This window comes from Mustela erminea, chromosome 7 (assembly GCF_009829155.1).
Source record: "Mustela erminea isolate mMusErm1 chromosome 7, mMusErm1.Pri, whole genome shotgun sequence".
NCBI classification, from domain to species: domain Eukaryota; kingdom Metazoa; phylum Chordata; class Mammalia; order Carnivora; family Mustelidae; genus Mustela; species Mustela erminea.
The window spans coordinates 65,209,371-65,227,872 of record NC_045620.1 but is presented as its reverse complement, the minus strand read 5'-3'; the positions used below and the strand labels follow the sequence as shown (position 1 = coordinate 65,227,872).

Sequence of the window (18,502 nt, the reverse complement as noted above, 5' to 3'; positions counted from 1 at the left end):
GATTCAAGCAGAGCCAGTGTATCTTAGGTATTAAAATTAAAGCGTCACACAACCCCAGGTCACACACCAGTATCTTTTTATCTTGCTCTACGTTTTCCTACTGCCTTTACCTCCTTGTATGGCATACTGTATGATTTTTACATCTTATATTTGTGATCTCTCTTACCCACTAGAATGTAATTTCTATGCGGACAGAGATTTGGGTCCATTTTATTCACTGATGTCTTCCCAGGGCCTGGCACTTGGCCACTGTGTTTGTTAAATGAATGAATCTATAAACCCTCACTGAACATACTCCCTTACCTACATCTTGATTCTCATAGTTTTTTATTTTTTATATTCCATCATTTGGGTCTTTAAAGCTTTTTTGTTTTCCTTTTCCTTTCCATTATGTGTGTTTGTTTTTCACCCAAGTTCAATTTTTTTTTTTCCCCCAAAATGTGCTGTTACACCTGGTCATCCAATCTGATCTTTTCTCACTACTCACTTCTTTACTTTATATTCCTCCTTCCTTTAAAATATGAAAATATGAGGGCTGCAAACTTTCTGATTCTATACTAACATGGAATATTTCACATATTATCATTGTTCTAGTAAATATGTGCATTACATTATAGCAAAATTCTGACAATCTCTTCTGTGCCCTTATGTACCTCAAAGGTAAACACCACTTGGCAAAATAGTCTCCAGACCTTATAATTGTTAAATACATTAGTCTTCTGACTTTATAATTGTTAAATTATTAAAACATGCTATACATAAAATCTTAAAAAAAAAAAAAAGGGGCGCCTGGGTAGCTCAGTGGGTTAAGCCTCTGCCTTCAGCTCAGGTCATGATCTCAGGGTCCTGGGATCGAGTCCCACATTGGGCTCTCTGCTCAGCAGGGGGCCTGCTTCCCTTCCTCTCTATCTGCCTGCTTCTGTCTACTTGTGTTCTCTGTCTGTCAAATAAATAAATAAAATATTTTAAAAAACCACAACATGCTATACAATATTTTGTTTTTATGATGATACCTTTGAGGAGTGTATTTAATGTTAAAGTAAAATGCTAAGTTTAATACTGTGATAAATTAATTACATGCATAATATTAATTTTCTAACCTCTGAATTCAGGTACAAGTTATGGAAGAGAAATTAAAAGCAGCTAATATTCAAACCAGTGAATCAGAAACAAGGCTGTATAAAAAGTGTCAAGATCTGGAGACCCTAATACAAGAAAAAGATGACATCATTCAAAACCTAGAAGTGCAGCTTGAAGAACAGGTTAGGAAGAACTGGATCATCACAGTCTAAATACATGCATTTATTTATGCATAATCACAAAGATTAAAGAGGGAGCCCACACTTCTAAATTTGGGTCAGAAATCTCACTATTTGGTCAGCTCCTGGAGTCTAAGCACATTTACTGGTGAAAGGTACAAATAAAATGGTATTCTCTTTAAGTCTGGGTGATTCCAAAGCCACATCTAACACTTTTTGGATGCAACCGTGCTCCTTAACTTTCAGACTTTTCAGAGTATGAGGTAGTTTTCAGCTTCAAAACATTTGGTTGTCAGCAGGCATTTCTCTCTGTAAAATTTTTGAGATAGATCTTTGCTTTAGATTTTTAGGGTGTTGGAAATACTTATGGAACATTGTGTTTTAAAAGTACGTTTGATGTGAATCCTTCTGTTAAAAATGTATACACTGTCTTTAAACCACTTAGTTTCTCCTAGTTTTGTGAACATAACCAGGTTTCAAGGTTGGTAAATGTGAGCTACAGTTTTTTATTTCATTTTTGCTGAATTTTTAAAAACTTGCATGTAAAAATAAAATAAAATAAAATATATGAGAAATAAAAACTTGTATTTGAGGGGAAAACAAACCATGTTCCAGAAGAGATTCTGATTCTCTTCTCCCTAACCTGGTTGACCCCTCTCCTACAGTTATAAACCCTAGATCATTTCCAGAAATCATTTATTTTGTTGATAAATTCAGTGCTTGGATTTCAGTATAAGATCTCTTCCGAGAAAGAGAATTTAACAGTTATTCAAATTAGTAATATTTTCATATGCTTTATGGTTTATTATTATGTCTGTTGGACGATGGTTCTCGTTTTTTTTACTCTATTTGATGATTTGAAGGTAGGTGTATTAACTTGGAAATGAGTTTTAAGTGGATTGGTCCTTTAAATTTATGATGTAATGTTTCCAGACCAGTGAGCCTATGTTTGAACTAAATGCACTGCTAATGTTATTTCAGAAACAAATAAGGATACAAGAAGCTAAAATAATAGAAGAGAAAGCAGCTAAGATCAAAGAATGGGTAACACTTAAATTAAATGAGGTATTTATTCCTATATTTTGCCTTTTCTTTATCTTTTACTTAATTTGAATAGATAAGTCATCAGAGTATCTGATCATTTGGAATGAAACAAAATTCTGATCAGTTGGTGGTGCTGCTGTCTTTTGGCAAATGTGAGATAGGCAGCTTTCATTCTTATGTCCAATGTATTTCTGAAATTAAAAATATTGATAGACTCCTAGTAAACAGTATAAGTAGCCTCATTCTAGGTAGTTGATTTTAGTTCTAATTAGCTAATTTCAAATAATTATAGAACATATGTATATATCACAAAATTAATGTGTTCAGTATCTTGAGAAGTACACACTGGTTTATATGGCAGATTAAATGCTGAAATAGCTTGATTTAAAACAATTTTACAGTGGGAAAGGCATGAAAATGCCCTGGGGTTAAAATATTTGAACTCTCAGTTCTGGAAAAAATAAATATCAGAGCCCTAATTACCTAGGTTGATAATTATGCTGATAAATTCGTCTGATATTTGGTCATCATTTCTTTTGTATTTTGCTTACATGTAATTAGGTATTAACATTTTAAAATATTATGATTTGTTAGTACATTTTAGAAGTATTATTCCTGTATAAAAGGATACCATTATGTCCTTTCAGCTGGAATTAGAAAATCAGAATCTTCGTTTGATCAACCAAAACCAAACTGAAGAGATAAGAACATTACAGTCAAAACTACAAGGTATGACTAAGATAGCTTAGTTGTGTTTATTAGGCTATACAAAATTTTATTGTTGAACATTTGAAATATGCCTAGCACAACCAAGGAGCTGAATTTTTACATTTTATTAATTTGAATAGATTTTAATTTAAAGAGCCACATGTCTATATTAGCACAGCTAGACAATTTTGTAAATAACCCAAAGGGGGTTAATACTAATTTGAATGTTTAGTTTCAGGTATGTTTGCTTTAAAAAAATCAGTTATTTTCTATTTTCACTTGTGGTGATCAATAGTGAGTGAAATTCTTACAGCCTGAATATTTTCATCAGAATTTTATAATATGAATAATAAACTCTTTGCATTTTCCAATGCTTAGGGTTACTTTCTTTTTAGCATGAAAGCCTAAAGATGGGTGGTAGAGTTAGAGATAGATATTTACTTAATATAATTGCTATGATGAGCACCAGTCAAGTACACATTGAGCTGAGGACAAGGTGAATCCACAGGGTTATTAGATCCTGGCCTACCACAGTCGTTTTCAACCTTATTTAGCAACAGAACTCCTTTTAAAACAGTACCAAAAAAAAAAAAAAAAAAAAAAAACCCAAACAGTATTTTTTTTTTCTGTAGAATCTCAAGAGATAAAACAGGTGAAAGCAGTGTTGGTTGATGGGCCCAGAGTTCTGCAGACTCAGCTTTACCCATACCTCTTCTTATATCCATTGTGACATTTCCACAAATGGAGTTCACAGAATGCATTGGGAAAATGCTGGCACAGTAGCAAAAGCATGGACTTTGAAGTCAACCTTAATGCCCATGATTTAATAACTGTTATATTGCTGGATTTTTTTTCTTTTTCATCAGTAAAATGGTAATGGTACTAGTGCCTTCCTGGTTTCATGGGTATTTGTTGATTTTATAAAACGTGTGAAACCATTTTGTCTACTGCATGTTCATACTTATTGCGGTCGTTTTGTTAAAGAAAAAGCCCCTGTTTTCCTTTTCTCTCAATACCTCTGACAGCAGACATGTGTGAGTTGTTTTTTGTTTTTTTTGTTTAATTTATTCGACAGACAGAAATCACAAATAGGCAGAGAGGCAGGTGGGGGTGGGGAGAGGCTCCCTGCTGAGCAGAGATCCCAAAGTGGGGCTCAATCCCAGGACCCTGAGATCATGACCTGAGCCAAAGGCAGAGGTTTAACCCACTGAGCCACCCAGGTGCCCCTGTGTATGAGTTTTTCCACACAAAGCAATTCTCCAATTCCCAGAGGATACCGACTCGCTGTCCTTCAAATTTAACCCAATTCTGACATTATCTACTTAAAGTTAGCATCAGATCCCACAGGTTACAGGTTTGATCCCACAAAACTACCCCCCCCACCACTTCATACATCACTTCGAACACAATTGTAAATATCAGTTCTCAACCCTGCTTCTGGCCCACTGGCTATAAATCAAAGGTTCCCATGACCCTCCCCAGGTTTGATATTTTGCTACAGCCGCTCACAGAACTCAGGCAAACAGTTTACTTACTAGATTGCTGGTTTATTACAAAAAACAAAACTCAGGAACAGCCACGATGAATGAGATGCAGAGGGTGTGAGGTATGGAGAAGGGGCACAGAGCTTCCATGTTCTCTCCAAGCACACCACCCTCCCAGTACCTCCACGCATTCACCAACCTGGAAGTCCATTCTTTTGGGTTTTTATGGAGACTTCATTATGTAGGCTTGACTGACTAAATCATTGGCCATTGGTGGTTAAGTCAGTTTTCAACCCTCCCCTCCCCTGAGGTCAGAGGTAGGGAGTCATAGAGGTTGAGGCCGAAAGTTCCAGTCTTCTAATCACATAGTTGGTTCCCCTGGCAACCAGCTCCCATCCTGAGGCTGTCTAGTGGCTTTCCAAAAATCACCTCATCAACATAAGCTCAGATGTGGTTGAAAGGGTTTGTTATGAATACGAAAGATAACTTTTATTGCTCTTACCACTTGGGAAATTCCAAAGGTTTTAGAAGCCCAGAACCATGGATGAAGACCAACATAGTTCTTATATCACACACTTCCTCCAACGATATGATGGAAAATTGGTGTCCATGTGGTTGATCTAGAATTCCATGTTTACCTATGAAACCATTGACATGGATTGAATGTACTAAGCCTAGCTCTGAAAAGGCTGTTATTTTATCTGATATTCTTAGCTTGCAATTCTAGTCTTCATTGGCAATCTGTTGGGTCTTGTAGATGAAGGGGTGTGAATCCTAGGAGCCTCGACTTAGACTGGAGAAGAATAGATACAATTAAGTAGATATAATATAGTACCTTAAAAATGTATGTGCATGTCTGTGGTTATTAAAATACTGTGGATTGGTTCTGTGAGACATAGTCAACATGAAAATAATAAAAGATATACCTAAAGGAATACACTATAAAAGATATTTTTCTTTTTTTCGATTTTTTTTAAAGATTTTATTTATTTATTTGACAGAGAGAAATTACAAGTACACTGAGAGGCAGGCAGAGAGAGAGAGAGAGAAGGAAGCAGGCTCCCTGCTGAGCAGAGAGCCCGATGCGGGACTCGATCCCAGGACCCTGAGATCATGACCTGAGCTGAAGGCAGTGGCTTAACCCACTGAGCCACTCAGGCGCCCCTTTTTTTCGATTTTTTAAAAAGATATTTTTCTTATGCTCCAGTCAGTTCTCAGCTGCTATTTAATTTACCCCTTTGGTGTTCTTCCAGAGTTAATTAAAAATTTAATTTTGGGGGGAATCTTTTCTTACTGTCACTAGGATCTCTATGCTTTTAAAGATTTTATTTATTATTTTAGGAAGAGAAAGAGAGTGGGGGCAGGCAAAAAGAGAGGGAGGCGAGAATCTTAAGAAGATTGCTTTTTTTTAAGGGTTTATTTATTTATGCAACACAGAGAGATCACAAGTGCGCAGAGAGGCAGGCAGAGAGAGAGAGAAGGAGAAGCAGACTCCCTGCTGAGCAGAGAGCCAGATGTGGGGCTTGATCCCAGGACCCTGTCATGACCTGAGCTGAAGACAGAGGCTTAACCCACTGAGGCACCCAGGTGCCCCTTAAGCTGATTCCTTAAGTCTGCCTGATGTGGGGCTCAATCCCAGGACTCAGATCATGACTGAGCCACAATAAGAGTTGGACACTTACCGACTGCACCACCCGGGCGCCCCTCTCCATGCTTTTAATCTTGCAAGCAGGGAGGTTATAACTTCTAGAAGATGGATTAACTCGTGATTAATTACTCCTCGAGCTATCTAAATTCTCTCTCTAGAAACTGTCCCTTCCTCTAAAGAAGTGATGAGGACCCTCCATATTGTGGTCATCATAGATCAAGCCCCTACATCTGCTCTTTTGGGAAAAGCGAACTGGAAACTAAGATAGCAAAAGTTAGTACAATGGCCATGTGATATTTGCCCCAACTGATGATCTGAATTTCTTTGGTTGTCCTGGCAACGACGACCTCAGTCCCTCTTCCCTCACCATTAGTAGCATTACTGCCCAATCAAATTTTACCAGTTTTTGACTGCTATTTACCAGTACCATGATTTTGCAAGATGCTATAACCCTCTCCTTGTCTACAGTCTGTTTTTTTGTTTGTGGTTTTGTTTCTGTTTAAGAACTACTTTTAAAGGGATTAGAGTTTCTCCCTACAGTTAAAAAATGTTTAGAACATTCAAAATATAAAAATAGATTTAAACATTAGCATGTGATACTAGACATTGAGGGGTCTATGTTACTAGACTAGGCTTTTTTCTGGTATAAGGAGTGATTTGTCCAGACTTTTATATGCTTTGATTCTGTGTTTAATAAACTGTCATAAAAAATTCAGATCTTGATTTTGATTAATGATCTTGCAGAAGTTCAAGGGAAGAAGTCATCTACTCTCTCTACACCAAAGCTTTCAGAAGGCCAGCGCCTAAGCAGTTTGACCTTTGGGTGCTTTTTATCCCGAGCAAGGAGTCCTCCTCAAGTAGTAAAATCTGAGGAAATGAGCAAGATATCATTTAAAGAGCCCGAGTTCACAGAGGGAAAAGACGTAGAAGGTATTTATGGACTAGAGAAATTTACTTTGACTTTTTTTTTAAAAAAGGAAAAATAATTTGCTAGGATTCATCCAAATATAACTTAAATTTCCTTGTGTTTTTTTTTTCTTGACAAGTTGATGTTGTATGAAAATATTTTTAAAGAGCAATCCAGCCTTTAATTTGTATACCTAGTTATCTTGTGTGGGGTTTTTTTTGGAGTCTTTGACAAAGATGCATAGAAGAGACTGATTTTCCCCTCTTGATACTTTCTCCTGCTGTAGGTAGCAGTGATATTTAAAATTAAAAAGCTCACTGTTGTACCTACAAGGTACTTGTTTTAGCTGAGTTTCACATTAGAACTATGAACTTTCTATTATTTACTTAAAATATTTAAAAATTACCTGATATTAAATATGAAGTTAAATATGGCATAGCAAACTTATAAAGAAAAAGAACACCAGGGGACAATTTAGTAAGTGCTTTGATTTTCCCTTCCCCATTTTGCTTCAAAGAGAAAAATATTTGCTTTGATTTTTGCCTTTTCCGTTTTGCTTCAAAGAGGAAAATATTTGCATAGATGTTTAAGTCCTGGACCTGTGTGCAGATTTCTACCCTTCTTTTATTCGTAAAGCCCCTTTAAAATTTTGCTCTGTTGTGCCGCTGCTGGCTTTGCCACCTGTAGTGTGACTTTGCCCAAATATTTTAGAAAGCCTTGAATGTGCATCGTCTGTGTTTTCAGCTCCCGCTTCCTTCCTCCAAAGGAGAAAAAATATAGCCCTAAAAGCCGGCTCTGTACTTGGTCATGAAATCCTGACAACAACATAATGTTTTTCCAAGCAGAATTCTCCTTTGCTACTTGCTTTTATGCTGTTGCCTGCAATTTTTTTTTTCTTTTCTGAGCAGTCATGTTAATTTTCCTTCCACTTTCAAATAGTCAGTTGAGTATTGCTTGGTATACCCGAGGTTGGCTGGTCTGAAGCTCTTGCCCACTTGCAAATTTAACAATTTGCTTTATATCAAATCATCAAGTTTGGGGTGCCTGAGTGGCTCAGGGGTTGAGCCTCTGCCTTGGCCACAGGTCATGATCCCAGGGTCCTGGGATCAAGCCCTGCATTGGGCTCTCTGCTCAGCAGGGAGCCTGCTCCCCCCGCACTCTCTCTCTGCCTGCCTCTCTGCCTACTTATGATCTCTGTCAAATAAATAAATAAAATCTTTTTAAAAAAATCATCAAGTTTATTTGTTCAGCCTCTAGTTCCTTGTTATGAAAGTCATGTCTATGTTTTAAAAGTTTCTCTTGTGCTCTTTATAAATTGTACAAATGTTTAGTTTGGTGTTTATGAAGCCAGTGGTTCCTTCTGTTAATTATATTCAAAACAAAAATAAGCCACGTCGAAAGACATTGTTAAACAGCATTATTCTTGTTATAAAAACACATTTGGAGTTATGAATAAACCCAAAGTAGAGCCAGGAAGGCTTTTCTGTGTTTATGTTTCTTCATGGCTTTGCATATTCCATGTATTAAAGCCTGGGAACAAAGTTTGTGTTTTTTTTTTTAAACTATAACTTTATATTTATTATGTTTAAATTTTCTTATGATAATTTTAAAATTTAGTTGAAAGAGTGTCGTCCTTTGCTTTGCTTTAAAATAGAATTAGTGGTATCCTTTGGTGGCTGCTTTCTTTGATAGTCAGAGTTGCCCTGTTTCACATTTTGCTTTTTCATTTTAAACCGTTGTCAGTATCCTTTTTCCCCAATGTGTTTCTTTGTAAAAAGCAGTTTAATTTCAATACTCTTCTATTGAAGTGTTAGGGCTCATATTTTACCTTAAAGCTTACAGTTTTCAAAGTGGGGTTTAAACAAGACAACTAAAAAAGGATCATGTAAATTAGCTTTAGTCATATGAAAATTCCAGTTTTTACAATGTAGTTTCATAAAGCTAACTGTACAGAAAGATTACATTATCAAAGACAACATGCTGATATGACATATATTTTTCTAGAAATGGAAATTCCAGAAAAATCAGGCGAGAAGCAAATTCAAGAAAACAACCGGGGTCAGAGAACGTTGCCTCAAACCCCCTGTGTCCCGGAACAGAATCGGAAAACAAGAACGAGCTTTGCAACAGATGGTGGCACATCCCAGAATTCTGGAGCCCCAGGGAGCGACTGGAGTTCTGATGAGGAAGACGGGAGCAAAGGAAGGTCCAAGTGCAGATACACGTCCACCCTTTCCAGTCACACATCGGAGGAAGGGGTCCACTGTAGCAGAATGTGCAGCGAGGCATACCTGACAGCGTCTGATGACAGCAGTTCTATATTTGAAGAAGAGACTTTTGGCATAAAGAGACCAGAACACAAGAAGCTGTATTCTTGGCAACAGGAGGCCCAGTGGAAAGCTCAGAACTGTCCTCTTGTAAAGGGAAATTCTGAATCAAGTAAAAAGGAGCAGGACAGTTCATCAGATGAACTGAATAAAAAATTTCAATCTCAGAGACTGGATTATTCATCGTCATCAAGTGAGGCCAACACCCCCAGCCCTATTTTGACCCCAGCTTTGATGCCCAAGCATCCTAACCCACTGCCTGGAAAATGTATGCAATTAGTGCCTTCATCAAACCTGCCGCCCCCAAAGTTACGGATTCCTAACGTGTTCAGCATAAGTGTGGCCCTAGCCAAAAGGCACTTAAGCCAACCACAGTTAAGTTCCGACAGGATGTTTGGTACCAACAGGAATGCCATAAGCATGATCCGACCGCTCAGACCTCAGGAAACAGACCTTGATCTGGTTGATGATGACAGTACAGAAATTTTAGAGAATATGGACACCAGTTGTGATGATGGATTATTTTCCCATGACTCCCTGGAATCCCCGTGCTCCGACGACCAGGAACCCAGTGACTCGGCCAAGAAGCCAGCGTGTGGCAAACCACCCACCCCACCCCTGCACCGCTTTCCCTCTTGGGTAAATGAGATTGCTGTGTGCGAGGCGTGCACGCTGGTTTTTAACTAACACCCATTTTCAGGTTTTACTTTACTTCTTCTCTTGTTTTTTTTTAACGATCCAGATTGTTCTGAAACATCTCACTTTTCAGAATACTGTTTCCCCTCCTTTTTTCACACTGAGTTGTGTGTCAATGGAGAAATAAGAAAAAGTGAAGACATGTGGGAGATCAAAATATTACCTTTATTACTGAGAAAACTGATTTTAGAGAAATCAGGGCAGATGAGCTTTCCAATACTGAACTTGGAATTCTCTAGATTTATAAGCCCAGTCCCAGGTAGCCCTGGACCTCCAGAGGCTTCTTCAGGGGAGGGTCACCTCTCCGAAGTAGCTTGCAGCCCAGAGAAAGAACAAGTGGTATTTCCTGAGCTATTACTTCTCCAGAGAAAGGAGAGAGACAGGTGGCTGTCCACTTTTTCCTTCTAAGCTTGCCAGTCACGTTAAGCCATTCCTCCTCCTTGGGAGGGAGAAATGAATGGTTGGAGAGGAATCCGGAATGTTACTGGAGTTCCCTCCCCCGGAAGGAAACATCAAGGGTGTGGAAGAAGGGTTCCTCCTACCTGTGTAATACTTTGGGTGAATTCGGAACTAGGATACTTAACTCTTGGTGGTCATTAGTTTTTGAACTTAATCATTACTTGATTAACTTTAAGAGAAATTTAACTTTTCTCTTCATGAGCTTATAAATCCATTGCTTTAACCAAAGTATCTTACTGTGTATCTAGGATAGATTGAAATTTCTTCCATTGAAAACACTGAATATTAATACAATAGGTAAACCACCATTGTGTGATTCTTTATAGAAATATCTATATCACTCAATTTTAAAAGTCATTCTTATCTTTGAAACAAATTATCTGTCTTGCAGATTTAACTTCTCCTTCACATATTGACGTAGTTTAAAATTAGGCCTCCAGAGAAGCATTAGGGTTGCACGATTTTGAGGGTTTGGGGATCACATTCCATTGTTCTTATTTATTTAGTGACCAATGTGATTTTAAGAAAATTAAGGTAGCCATGTTTTCCTACTGTAAATTCAGACCTTAAGATGTATCTGCTCTTACTTACTTTCAGAAGAACATTTCTTTCTGGGGCCTACATGAAACCGTCTGCAGTTCATTATTAAACTCTGGATAGCACATAAAAAAGTAGACATTATTGGCATGTGAATCGCTGGAATTTCAATTATGTTATCCTTTAGGCAGTGAGGATTTGAAATTTTTGCTTCTTTTATTATGTTGAGATTTTCAGAGATTTAGGTTAGGTTTTTCAAGTTCGTTTTATTTGGCAAACCATTTTCCTCCTCTGTTGCCTTTCTCTCTTCAATTTGTCTTCTGAAGCTATTCAATCCTGAAAAAGTAGTATTGCTTTTCAAAAGCCTAATAGCAGGCTGGCCAAGTTTGAGGTTTTATTTTGGTATTTGTTAGGTATTTTCAGGTTTCAAGGAAAAGAGACGTATTCCAGTTACCTCAATTTATGAGGGTTCATTTTAAGGATTTTTAAGAGGTTATTTGAAGGCATAGCCCATCCTTACAGAATTGGAGTATCTTTCAAAATACAATAGTCACCGTAGTGGGAAAACGTGAGGATTCAGCAGCACCTCTAATTGTCAACTCCTTAAACAGGTGACATCCAGTGTCCCTGGACCCGTGGCTTAGCTTCACCTCTCCTGTCTGCAGTGACTCTGCTTGTCTCACTACTGCTAACTCATCTCCTCCACTCCGTCATGCTTTCAGCGGCCTCTCCTGCTTTCTCCCGTGTTTACATATCTTCCTGTTCCGCCGGCTCTACTGTTCATCTCTGTGTGCGTATCTCACAACCCCGTTCGCAAAGAAACCGCATCTGGTTCATTCACTCAGCCGCTCTTCAAATGAAAAGGTCTCAGACAATGAGGATCCCATGCCCGTTACCTTGCAGGCCACTGGCTGGCACAGTCCTGAAGAGGACTGCCTTAGCCACCTGGTATGCCCTGTCCAGGCAACCGTGTCCAGTTAGATGCAGTAGAGAATTCAGGACATGATGATTATGTATTAAGAACTACCTGGAATCCCTTTTCTTGCAGAGGGCAGGGCTAATAACCTTTCCAATACCCATTTCAGAGATTTCTTTCAAAGAAGAGAAAAGAAGTAAGAAAATATTATAAATTCCATTGCCATTCTCAAATTCATTTTTTATTTGGCCTCCGTTTTTCCTTCTACTTCACTGAAATGTACATTGAAATAAGGAGTTGATAGCACTTAATGCTACTCTGTGATTTCTGACTTCCAGATTTCTCTCCTCTCTTTCACCGTATTCTAGAAGAGTAGGATATTAAAGGTATTGTTTATGTGTAGTCAATGATTGTGAATGGTATCTAACCTCATATTACAGCCATTCAAGGTTTTATGCTTTTTTTTTTCTCTTTAATCCTGTCTGGAATGGTAGGATACTAAAGGTGGTGTTTATGAGCAGTCAGTGATTATAAGTTTTCTCTTACTTTTTTTCTATCTCTTCAAAAGAACGTAAAATACCAAGCAAAAACTAGGGAACAAAGATAAATAATGGAATGACTAATGGATGGAAAATGTCTGCAGTGCTGTCCACGGTGGCATATTTGAGTTGGCACTGATGATAATTTTATAATAATGCTCCGCTCTGGTGTATATTAAATGAAGAACATGTGTATTGAAAGTAATCATTTCTTTGCTTTAAACATCCAGTTTAAATCTCTCTTTCACATTAGGAGAGCAGAATTTATGCTGTAGCCAAATCAGGTATTCGAATGTCTGAGGCCTTCAATATGGAGAATGTTAATAAAAGTAAGTGATTTTGCATGCGTAGAAACAGAAAGTGGAATGCTGGTGACTAGCGGCTGGGTGGGGGTGGGGAGGGGATGTCATTGTTTAATGAGTATAGAGTTTCAGATTTGCAAGATAAAAGAGTTCTGGAGACCTGATTCATAACAGTGTGCATATAATTACCACTAACTGAACTGCACACTTGGAAATGGTTAAGGTGATAAATTTTATGTTATGTGTTTCTTACTACAGTAAAACTTGTTTCAAAAAATAAGTGATGTTGTATTGCCATTTCACTAGCCAGCAACTTCCTAAACGTCTAAGCTCATTGGAGTAGATAGAATTATGCAAAACTTTTAGAAAATGATTTCTAAGGTTGCCAATTTACATTTAAAGTTGAAATTCACTGTTATCCAATATAGGGGCACAACCACCTATGTTCAGCTCTTTTTGTTTTTACCTAAAAGGGATAAAGGAAAGAAGCTGTGGAGTTTCAGCTGTTTAAAACTGCAAAAATATCAGTCTCTATGTCCTTTTTTTCAGAGTTTAAAACACATCCCTTCTTTCTTTCTTCAAAAAATTTTTGAAGAAGCAGATGCATTCCCATTATACGAAGTAAAACCAAACAACAGTGAACAGCATCTGGAATAAAAAGAGAAATTTTCCAACGGTTCCTTCTCCTTCTCCTAGCCCCCTCCCTATCCAACACTAAACCAAATCTTAGAGGCAATCATTGATGTTCTGTTTCTTCAAAGTGATCTTCTGTTCTTACCATTGGGGAAATTATATTTTAAGCTTTCAACATGAGGTTCACCTGATAAAGTCTTAAGCATGCTGGTGTTTTAACACCTTATCACTATTAGAATTATGAGGAATCGGAGAATATCTTCATAGGATAGTGGTCGCTGAATTAGCAGGTGCTTATGCTATTTCTGCTCAGCCGAGCAGAAATAAAAGCTATGCCGAAGAAATGAAAGCTATGATCCTTACTCTCAAAGAACTTACAGTCTAGTTGGGGAAGTAGCACATGTAAGGCAATAATGAGCCATGGACGAGAGTGCATGGTTTTGGCAGACCATAGAACAGTCCTGCGTATTCATCCAACTTCTCTGTAACTGGAAATTTTGCTAGCTCACATCCATAAGAAATAGACCTAAGTGCTAGAGAGAAGGTGGTGGTGGTGTTGTTTTAAATCACTTTGTTTCCTGTTTCAGATTCTGTTGCTCTGCTGTCCTATACCACATCAGGACTCTATACCTCTCTGATATACAAGAATATGACAACTCCAGTGTATACAACTTTGAAGGGGGTAAGTCATTACTGATACTGCTGAACATGTGGCTCTCTTCATGGTGGACCAGGAAAACTGTTTATTCAAGCTCCAGGTTCCATTCTTGACATTTTACTCTGACTTTCCCTTTATAGGGAGTTGTAGACGTTCACACTAATATATCATAAAAAGAGAAGAAATGGAAAGATCTAGAGAATATATTTACGTTTCTCAGAGTTTTAGAGGTCTGGGCCCATTTTTATTATACCCCATGTGCTTTTCCACAGCCTTCCCCACCCCGGTGGTTAATTGTTTAAAGGAAATATCACTATTAATGATGTAGCAAAGATTCCTAATTTGGAAAGATTTTTCTGTCACTGCCAGGGTTCCCTTCCCTTGCTTGAAGTACTTAATTAAAATAAGTATTGTTAAGTATTAACAGCCTTATGTTTTCAGGAAACTTTTATATTTGACAAATGCCTTGCTAATGAGAATTTGGGATTTAACAACATGACTTCAATAATGCCAAAATATATTCTTGTATTCAAAAAAAAAAAATCTTATTCCATTTCTTCTGCTAAAGCATTTCATATCTAAAAAGAGAGGTGACTTTAGAGATGGACACTTCTAGGCTGCCGTCCTTTTCTTTTAGAAGGCAACACAAATAAGCAGCAGCCCGTTCCTGGATGACTCCTCTGGGTCAGAGGAAGAAGATAGCTCCAGATCCAGCTCCCGGACTTCAGAGTCAGACACGCGCAACCGGAGTGGACCAGGCAGCCCCAGAGCCATGAAACGTGGTGAGGCAAAGTCTCAGGCCTATGAGACAACTCCATGTAATTCAGGATATTTAATAGGAATTTTATCTCCATAATAGGACTTTTTAAAAACAATTGAAGTACTTGCTTTTACCTGAAGTGAGAAGAGAATTAGCCAGGACTAAGATGCTTATATTTTAGTCCTAATTCTCTTCTTAATTCTTTCTGTGATTCCACCCAAGCCACATGATCTTTTTATTTTAACCTTATCTCTAAGAGAGCAATCAATTTATTATGGGAATAGAGTGCAATAACTGGCCAAAACAAGGTTTCTCTTTTATAGTTAGTGTGTGGCATTTTGGATAATTTATGGGATGGACTTATTTCAGCTCAATTTGTTATGCTAAGTGGCAGAAAATATACCTAAAAACTTGGTGGTTAATGTGATACTAGGATGGAAATGAAAACTTTACTTTGGGCATGTCTAAGAGTTTTAGTGGATTTTGAAGAAATATTTGGTATAGGTATAGGTGACAGAGAGACATAATCACACTAAATGACACCTGTATTTTATGAAAGCCTTTAATGCAGTGTGCTCTATTGGTTTTCAAATCATGTTCCATGGAACTCCTAGGTAATTCCCTCAGCTTCTGGAGCTGCTCAACTTTGATAGGCTTAGTATTTTGGGCTTCCACCAGCCTCTTTACTCCTACCTTGACCCCCAAAAGCAGTATCAGGTTACATCACGCTATTGCTCAAAATACTGCAAAGACTCATAACAGTTATAAGGTGTTACGTGTCTCTCATGTCTTCGATCTCATATCCTTTCTCCTTCCTTGCTCAGCTCAAGTCACACCAACCCTCTTGCTGTTCCTGAAATGTACCAGCATGCTTTGACCTTCACACTGATTGTTTCCTCTATCTGATATTCTTTCCCCCCAATGACTATCAGGCTAACTCTGGCACCTACTACAGTGCTTCGCTCAAACACTGTCTACTCAGTGAGATCCATCCCCTTGCTCTTCTCCAACTACTTTAAATTCCCTCTAGTCTGCTCTATGTTATATCTTTTCCTAGCACTTACTGCCAATATTTTGTCTGTCTCTATTCTGTCTCTGACTAGAATCTATGTCCAATGAAGGCAGAAATTTTTCTGTTTTGTCGTCTACTCTGTCCCTAGCACCTAGGGGAGTGCCTAGCACACTGGCCCTGGGGCTGACCACCTGAGATTTGCACTCTACCATTGTTCCTGCCCGGCTGTTTGACTTTGAACAAATGTTTTGATTTAATCTCTGGACCTTCGTCTCCTTAGAGAATGAAGGCATCAATCAAGATGATCTCTGAGGTCCCTTATAAATCTAAATTTTTATTGTTCTATGAAAAATAAAGACATTATTGTCATGAATGTTACTTGTCTTAGTCAAATAAACAATAATAATGATATAGTGACGTCCTAACAAGTCCCTTAAATGTTAATAAAAACTTTAAAAAATTGTCAGATACTGCAATGAATAATGATTTAAAGTCCTTGATTTTATTATATTGAAAATCTCCAGTTGTAGGGACCCTGCAAATGTGGCTTGCAACCTGCAAATAATTTTCTTAAAAAAAGCAAATGAATTATTGTGGAAATGTTCCCTTGAATTTTACTTTGTAACTGCTAGCAAATGAAATAGTTTGTTTATATCTTTAAGTCTTATTTCTTTTCTTTTACAAAAAGATTTAAAAAAATTTTATAAACTGGTAATATTCAACTTATATGGAAAATACTATTGATGCTGATACTGATACTAATACTTCTTTTGGATGTGAATTACTTTAAAAGTGATTACAGGGGCGCTTGGGTGGCTCAGTGGGTTAAAGCCTCTGCCTTCAGCTCGGGTCATGATCCCAGAGTCCTGGGATCATGGATCCCAGGATCCCAGGGTTCAGGGTTCTGGGATCTCTGCTCAGCAGGAAGCCCGCCTCCTCCTCTCTCTCTCTGCCTGCCTCTCTGCCTGCTTGTGATCTCTATTTGTCAAATAAATAAATAAAATATTTTTTAAAAAATGATTACAAAAACTAAGTGGTTTAAAATGTAATTGTAGGAGTGCCTGGTTGTCTGTCAGTTAAGCATCTGCCTTGAGCTCAGGTCTTGATCCTGGGGTCCTGGGGTTGAGCCCCACATAGGCTCCCTGCTTGGTGGGGAGCCTGCTTCTCCCTCTCCCACTCCCCTCCTTGTGCTCTCTCTCTCTCTCTGTGTCAAAATAAATAAATAAAATCTTTCTAAAAAATAAAATGTGTTTGTACAAATCTTGATAAATTAAAACCAAACATTTGTTTGCCTGTATATATGTAATACATACAATGTAAATATGTGAATACACATTTTTAATCCTTAATAAAAGATACATCAGTATCCTTGCATATATCTTATATATGTATATATATGTTGCACAGTTTATGTAAAATTTGCTATGCCTATAATCATACCAACATGTTCATGTTCCTGTGACTTCCTTGAAGGTTTATATCATAATCCTTTAGTTCTGTTTTCTGCTTTAAAATTTCTTTATGGCAAAGGTATGAGAATAAATCTAGTCTAGGAAGGCTTGTGATTTTGGAATAGCTATATTCCTTAGGAGATCTCACAGCTAGCATTTGGGTCACCTTATTGTTAAATATTGACTTAATTTATTTCTTTATTCGTCTAGGTGTGTCTCTGTCTTCAGTGGCTTCTGAAAGTGATTATGCCATTCCCCCAGATGCTTACTCCACAGACACAGAATACTCCCAGCCAGAGCAGAAGCTCCCTAAAACCTGCTCATCATCCAGTGATAACGGGAAAAATGTAAACACTGAATCAGTTTTTTTTTTTTTTAAAGAAAGAAAATAGTAATGAATCTTGTTAGTTTGAGGCTACAAAGGGAAACTTAAATTTTTAAAATTTCTTTTTAATTAGGAACCACTGGAAAAATCTGGCTACTTATTAAAAATGAGTGGTAGAGTCAAGACTTGGAAGAGGAGGTGGTTTGTTCTTAAAGGTGGTGAATTACTTTACTATAAATCTCCGGTGAGTGGGAAGTGCTTGCTTTTTAGAATTGACTTCCTCAAACTAGAAATCAAACTCCTGGTTGATTTTCTTCCCTGTAATGCAATTAATGATACAAAGCATTTATTACTACTACTGTTAACAGGTAATCAATCACTCTTCCTTCGGTTTTCTTCCTTTCCTACAGAGTGATGTAATTAGAAAACCCCAGGGCCATATTGAACTTAGTGCATCCTGTGGCATTTTAAGAGGAGATAACAAACAAACAGTTCAGGTACTTTTTTTTTTAACCTTCTTTTTTTTTTTACTTTTTCTTTTTTGTATCATGCAAAACTCAGTTCTTAATGATCCAAGCTAACAGAAAGGAGATTGGATGATTCAGTGTTTCTTTATTCGTTTTGTGTTAAGTGTAGTGCCTCAAAAAACATGTGAAACCCTAGACCTTCTCAGTTAAAAATATAACATCAGTTGGGTTTATGTTGAGTACCTGTCCACAACACTTCCTTTGCCCTTTATCCCTACACGCTTCTTTCCCTATACCTGATCTCACAGCTCTCCCAGCTCTCAAACTGTCTAGCTATTTTAGGGAAGGCTTCTATGAGAAATGAATTCCC

At 37.6% G+C, this 18,502-nt stretch overlaps 1 protein-coding gene across 5 annotated transcripts in view; it reads left to right on the top strand.

The window, feature by feature from the left end:
- PLEKHH2 (pleckstrin homology, MyTH4 and FERM domain containing H2) overlaps nt 1-18,502 on the top strand; it is a 119,986-nt gene that overhangs the window by 45,836 nt on the left and 55,648 nt on the right. For 4 of the 5 annotated variants that reach the window (XR_004287704.1, XM_032351896.1, XM_032351897.1 and 1 more), the window contains exons 4-14: nt 1,113-1,262; nt 2,241-2,324; nt 2,951-3,032; nt 6,888-7,073; nt 9,055-10,016; nt 12,778-12,853; nt 14,047-14,141; nt 14,755-14,899; nt 17,551-17,687; nt 17,799-17,909; nt 18,076-18,162. Coding sequence is in view for 4 of the 5 variants with exons in the window: in XM_032351896.1 (XP_032207787.1) it covers nt 1,113-1,262; nt 2,241-2,324; nt 2,951-3,032; nt 6,888-7,073; nt 9,055-10,016; nt 12,778-12,853; nt 14,047-14,141; nt 14,755-14,899; nt 17,551-17,687; nt 17,799-17,909; nt 18,076-18,162 (2,115 nt within the window). In the remaining variant the exon portion in view is untranslated. The remainder of the gene's footprint in view (nt 1-1,112; nt 1,263-2,240; nt 2,325-2,950; nt 3,033-6,887; nt 7,074-9,054; nt 10,017-12,777; nt 12,854-14,046; nt 14,142-14,754; nt 14,900-17,550; nt 17,688-17,798; nt 17,910-18,075; nt 18,163-18,502) is intronic. The other variant, XM_032351898.1, reaches the window with a different exon arrangement.